The following is a 5987-nucleotide window of genomic DNA, read 5'->3' on the forward strand; positions in this document are numbered from 1 at the left end:
ATTGGGGGCAGGAGGAGAAGGGGACGACAGAGGATGAGATGGCTGGATGGCATCACTGACTCGATGGACTTGAGTCTCAGTGAACTCCGGGAGTTGGTGATGGACAGGGAGGCCTGGCGTGCTGCGATTCATGGGGTCGCAAAGAGTCGGACATGACTGAGTGACTGATCTGATCTGATCTGATCTCAGGTGTGCAGGTGGTTAATAGTGGCAGTTAACTATTCAAATAGGGGTAGTCAAATAGGAGAGCAGAAAGGCAGAGTCAGTAAGTCCATTTTAGATGTATTTTGCATCAGAATTATAAATTATTTATTCTAAATCTTAAACCAGTGAGAGCAGGTGTGAAAAGCTTCTGTACCTAGGAGTTATACTTAGAAAAAAGGTTTCTACCTTTGTGTGCTAGCCTGTGAATAATCAGAGTGTTTACAGTGTTATATACTATAGGTCCTTAGGATTTTATGGTTAATGAGTTGGAAGGGCTCTAACAGGCTACAGTTGATGAAATGCCATATAGAAGTATTACCTCTTTTTCAAATTCGGTATGATACCTTTTTTTAGATGCCTTCAATTAAGTTGCAGAGCTCTGATGGAGAGATATTCGAAGTTGATGTTGAAATTGCAAAACAATCTGTGACCATCAAGACTATGTTGGAAGGTAAGTTTATTAGAAAACCTGGGTCAGGGGAAAGGGGAAGAAATAATGTAGTTTGATATAACCTGTAAACATAGTCTGGAAGTAACATTCTGTCAAAATTGCTCAAGGGTATGAAGAGGTAAAGTTTTTTCTTTAAAGTATTAACTACATCTATCTGATAGAGGTCATTTTTTCAGCATTTTCTGAGTTAGTTTTTTCTCTTATTAAGTAGATAATATTGTAGGCTATTAATAATATGGAAATGATTTCCAAGACTCAGATAATGGCTCATTTCTCTTCCAAGTAAATTTGCATTCACATTTCTAATGGCAAAAACTAAAGCCTTTGTAAAAAGATACCTTATATATGGTAGTTAAATAGAACACCTTGTTTCAACAGAGGGAGTAAACTGAGTAGATTGTAAACCAAGTAAAAAAAAACCAAGGTGTTTTTTTTAAACCAAGTTTTCCCTTTTATTTTGTCATTCCTTTGAAACTGCAGAGCATGAACACTACATAAAGAAGGCAAGAAAACAAATCCTGAAGCGTTTTAAAACTTTTACTATTAACATGGATCTCTTACTAATATCATTGGGTTGGTAGACATCAATAATATATGGAGATACACAAATCAGTTTCTAGAACTGGTGGAGAAAAATACTTAGAGTGGTAAAAATGTTCTTTAGTACAGTTGTCCCCATATCTGCAAGGGATTGGTTTCAGGACCCTCTGTGAATACCAAAATTTATGGATACTCAACGGTCACATGATATAATTAATGCATTAGTCCAAGCGGTGCTATGGAAACATCTTGGCTGCTGTTATTCTTTAGGCTTGTGGAGAGAGTATAGTGTGTAGTCCTAGTGAGGTGATACTTCAAACTAGTAAAGATGTTTTGGCAGAGCATTCTGAGGTAAACTGAGACAGGATGTGTTTTAAAACTTTGAGGTTTTTTTGTTGGGGTTGTGATTGTGATGCTGTACTGATAGAGCTGAGTAACAAGTTTTGAGGGGAATGGAAAGTAAATGACTTTGAGCTTGAACATGTTGTGTAAGAGATTCCCTCAAAAGATCTTTGTAATAACCTACTGGTCAGTTGACTGTTGGCTCTTGGTCCCTGAGTTATAGATCACTGGAGATCGACTTACTTTGTATGGGGTGTGTGTGTGTGTGTGTGTGTAAGTAAATGAGATTGGCAAGTGGCCATATTGAGGCAGGGTGGGGTGTTAGGAGTGGAAAAGTCAGAAGTGGAGAACCTGGAGTAGGATTTGTGAAAGCCAAGGGAAAAGGGAGGATTATCAGATTGAAGACTGATCAGTTAGGATTTCAGAGATAGTTTAGACTTCTAACAAGTCAGATACTAGGTGTGGTAGAGATGGAAGCTGAGAGGCAGAAGGTTTGTCTTCTGTTTTTTTTAAAAGAAAATAAAATCTGAACATACTTTGAGATTTTTCAGTTTTTTAGTTTGGCAATTGACAACAGTAATGTGGCACTTAACTATGTGGTTAACCAGTCCTGTACACTGGTTAACTTACATGGATTACTTCAGTTAAGTTGTAAACCCCTTGATACATCCCACAATCACTGTTCACCAAGTACGTGTTGAATGAATGAACTGTGGTATGGTCACATAGGAATGTGAAAGCTAACCAAGTATTCCTAAAGGCAGATGAGTAAGGCTTTATCTAGAAGATGGAGAAACTGATACCAGAATTACTGCCTAAATACTTGGCTTTGGCAATGAAAGTGTTCTTTACTTCATCTTAGTTGGTGCCTGGCACCCTAATCGGTCCTTTGCTGCTTCAAAGAAGTATTTGCCAGTTAGAACGAACATAGGACTTCTTGGGTTTTCCATGTCAACTTTGATCACTGAAGCAAGTGAATAGTAGACAGCAACAGTTCATTTCTTCCCATAGTCTTTGGGCTTTGGAGGTGAATGGCTTCATCTAAAGTACCAGTGGTTTATGTAGAAATCTAGTCTCTTGAGGACTGGAGTGAATTGAAATGAAATCTAATCACTGTAAAATCAGAAGTAAAAGTGTCATGTGTACACATGAATTGACTGATTTCTTCAGGTCCAGGGTGTGGTATCAGGATACAAGTGTTTTTCAGACATTCTTGAAACTAAATAGCTTAAAGGAATGACTGTTGGTACTTGAGCCTTCTGTTAGCAAAAAAACATTGCAAATTCTTGGTTTAAGTGCTAGAGAAGTGGATCATTACAATTATAAGGCCCTTATTTCTAACATGAGTTAAGGCTTCCAAATAACATTTGTATCTTCTAAACAAGCTGGTTTTCTGCATTTCCTGTAATATGTTCACTTCCAAAACCACATGTATATTACATAGTAGAATTCTTTCTCTCGCCTCTGATTTAAAAATATTTCATACTAGTTCAAGAAAAGGGTAAGTGGTTTGATCCAAATTGAAATATTGTCATTTTGTAGTTTTACTCTCAGATGGGATCAGGGAAAGGCATTGGTGGAGAGCAGAGGGGAGATGAATGAATGCATGCATACAGGAAAATAGGATTCTTTTTGAATCTACTCTCATCTTTACCACTTGATTGGAGAAAGCTCATTGAGCTCCATGTTGTCAGGTGCATCATTTCAGTTCTCATCTATACTTACTGAGAGCTTCTGCCATTTGATCAGTCCCTTCTAGATTTGACATTCAGCATACTTACTACTTTCCTCACTCACATCCTAACTCCCCATTTTTAAAGCCTTCAGTTCTCCAGGATTTGCTTAATCATTGTACCTCTTCACTACATCAATACTCATTCATTCCTTGGTTACCTCAGCTAGTCTTATAGTGTTAAGAATGATTTACGCATCAATTCCCACCTACAGTTCTGATTTCTTTGGATATTTGTAGCTAATTCTTCACTGCCTAGGATAGCTGTAAATTAGGGACCCAGAAGTTTGAGCCGTGTCAGCATAACTGATCCTGTGAAACAACCAGTATAGCAATGCAGTAACTTTTGACTTAATCTTGGCACTGTTACACGTTTCTTTGGCAGCTCTGGAAGACAGACCCATTTGGTTTGAAAAACATTCTTTCTTAGAATCTGAGTAACATAACAGACTTTAAGTTTTTTCTTTGGAGCTCAGCATCCACTTTGGTAATCTGAAAGTTATGATGACATCTGGAAGCCTGTGTCCCCAACGTGCCATATGATGTTTAGTTGATACATTCAGAGAAACTTTTCGTCCAAAGAAATACCAAACAACTATTCTACCAAGAAACTGAGACACTGCTGTTCTTTGGAATAAGGTTTCATACTGAGATAATTCTGATATAAGATGCCACAAAAGAATGCTTTAAAGCTTGGGAATAGGAATAACATAATTTGGGAAAATCATTCACTTCCTGAGTCATTCCAGAAAAACCCTATCTTTTTAAAATTTTTGCCTTACAGAAATGATGAAAGACTTTTTTGTTATAGAAACCTGTATATTACTTTAATATTGAATCATACCAGTAAGTGTGGAGCTGCCTGCATTGTTTTTGTCAGTGGCTGCATAATCTGTTGTGTGTATGTGTGTGTATGTACATATTTGGGCTTCAAATTTTAACATAACATTCTGAGAAATAAAACAATAATTCACATTGTTTTATTTTCCTAAATGATCTCCATCTAGAGAGTTTGGTATCAAGAGTAAGGGTAGGAGTCTGGCTTTTATTTTTTCCCAAGTGGTTGCCAGTTATCCCACTTATTAAATCACTTTTCCTAATTAAGAACTCTACTTATATAATATTCCTGTATTTGTTAACTCACACATTTTTATATAGTTTTGGGTAAACTTGTTTTAATAAGTAAAATACTTTTTTGAGTCTTTCAGATAAACTGGTCTTGCAAATTACTTTTTTGAAACAGCCTGATTGTTATGGAATTAGATAATAATGGCAACTCCCCACTTGTTTTCTTAGATTTGGGAATGGATGATGAAGGAGATGATGATCCAGTCCCCTTGCCAAATGTTAATGCAGCAATATTGAAAAAGGTAAGGAAGCAAACTATACACGTGAATACATACGTATCCTTTTTTTAATTAGCAATATCTTGGTGATCTTTTTATAGAGATATATAGTGTCCTTAAAAAAAAGCTATAGTAAGATTATGACTAAGGTATTTGTTTTGTTAACCAACCCTGTGAATATTTAAGATGTCTTTTTCATTAGCAGATTTGAATTATTGATATATGATAGTATAATGTTAGCAAAAAGGAAAATATTTTTGATTGCTTGTCTACTAAGTGGGTGTGCCTCAAAAGGAGTTTGAGAACATGATACGTGCTTTTTTTTGGTTTGTTTTTTTCTCAGTTGATCACCTTATCCTATGCATAAACATCCATCTACATATTAGTGTTTCAGGGAGTGTGGCTTCTTAATAGAGCCTGCTGTGTAATTAAATGCTCTTCTGAAGAAACGGCATCCAGTTTCCATATTAGGGGGAAAACTGGCTAGGTTTAGAGATGGGAATAGTTGGTTCCAATTGGTCCCTTCTTAAGGAGTTTTCAGAGTCATTAACCATACACAGTTGGATTTTATGTATTCTCTTGAGCTTGGCATGAGATGCAGTTATACTGCATATTTTTCCATATTCTCACTGTGATTGGCTGTTACCAGTCTTTTTAATGTCCCTAGTGTAGGTAAAAAATGTCTTAAAATCACTATTCTGTGTTCTGTGTATGAATTTGACTGTACTGGGTATCTTTTAAAAATGGGATCATAGAATATTCTTTGTGTCTGGCTTATTTCACTTAGCATAATGTTTTCCAGGTTAATGCGTTTTATAGTCTAATAGACTTTGTAGGAGTTCTTAATGAATTTTTTTGACCACATGCTTTTTGTTCAGTCACAAAGTCGTGTCTACTCATTGCAACCTCTTGGAGCCTCCAGGCTCCTCTGTCCTACACTGTCTCTTGGAAAGAGAAAGAGTTCGTTGCTCAGTCATGTCCAACTCTTTACAACTTTGTGAACTGTAGCCTGCCAGGCTCTTCTGTCCATGGAATTTTCCAGGCAAGAATACTGAAATGGGTTGCCATTCCCTTCTCCAGAGACCTTCCCGACTCAGGAATTGAACCCAGATCTCCTGCACTGCAAACAGATTCTTTACTGAGCCATCTGGGAAGCCAACTATCTCCTGGAGTTTGCTCAAATTCATGAGTCAGTGATACTATCTAACCATCTCATCCTCTGCCGCCCCATCCTCCTTTTGCCTCTTTAATCTTTCCCAGCATCAGGGTCTTTTCCAGTGAGTCAGCTCTTCCGCATCAGGTGGCCACAGTATTGGAGCTTCAGTTTCAGCATCAGTCCTTCTAATGAGTATTCAGGATTTATTTCCTTTAG

The 5987-nt window shown here is 37.1% G+C and overlaps 1 protein-coding gene across 1 annotated transcript in view; it reads left to right on the forward strand.

Annotated features, from left to right (window-relative positions):
• Positions 1-5987, forward strand: part of SKP1 (S-phase kinase-associated protein 1) — a 13217-nt gene that overhangs the window by 3172 nt on the left and 4058 nt on the right. The window contains exons 2-3 of the mRNA XM_010844519.1: positions 559-655; positions 4566-4639. Coding sequence (XP_010842821.1) covers positions 559-655; positions 4566-4639 — 171 coding nt within the window. The remainder of the gene's footprint in view (positions 1-558; positions 656-4565; positions 4640-5987) is intronic.

Source organism: Bison bison, unplaced genomic scaffold (assembly GCF_000754665.1).
Source record: "Bison bison bison isolate TAMUID 2011002044 unplaced genomic scaffold, Bison_UMD1.0 scf7180017864203, whole genome shotgun sequence".
In the NCBI taxonomy this organism is placed as follows: domain Eukaryota; kingdom Metazoa; phylum Chordata; class Mammalia; order Artiodactyla; family Bovidae; genus Bison; species Bison bison.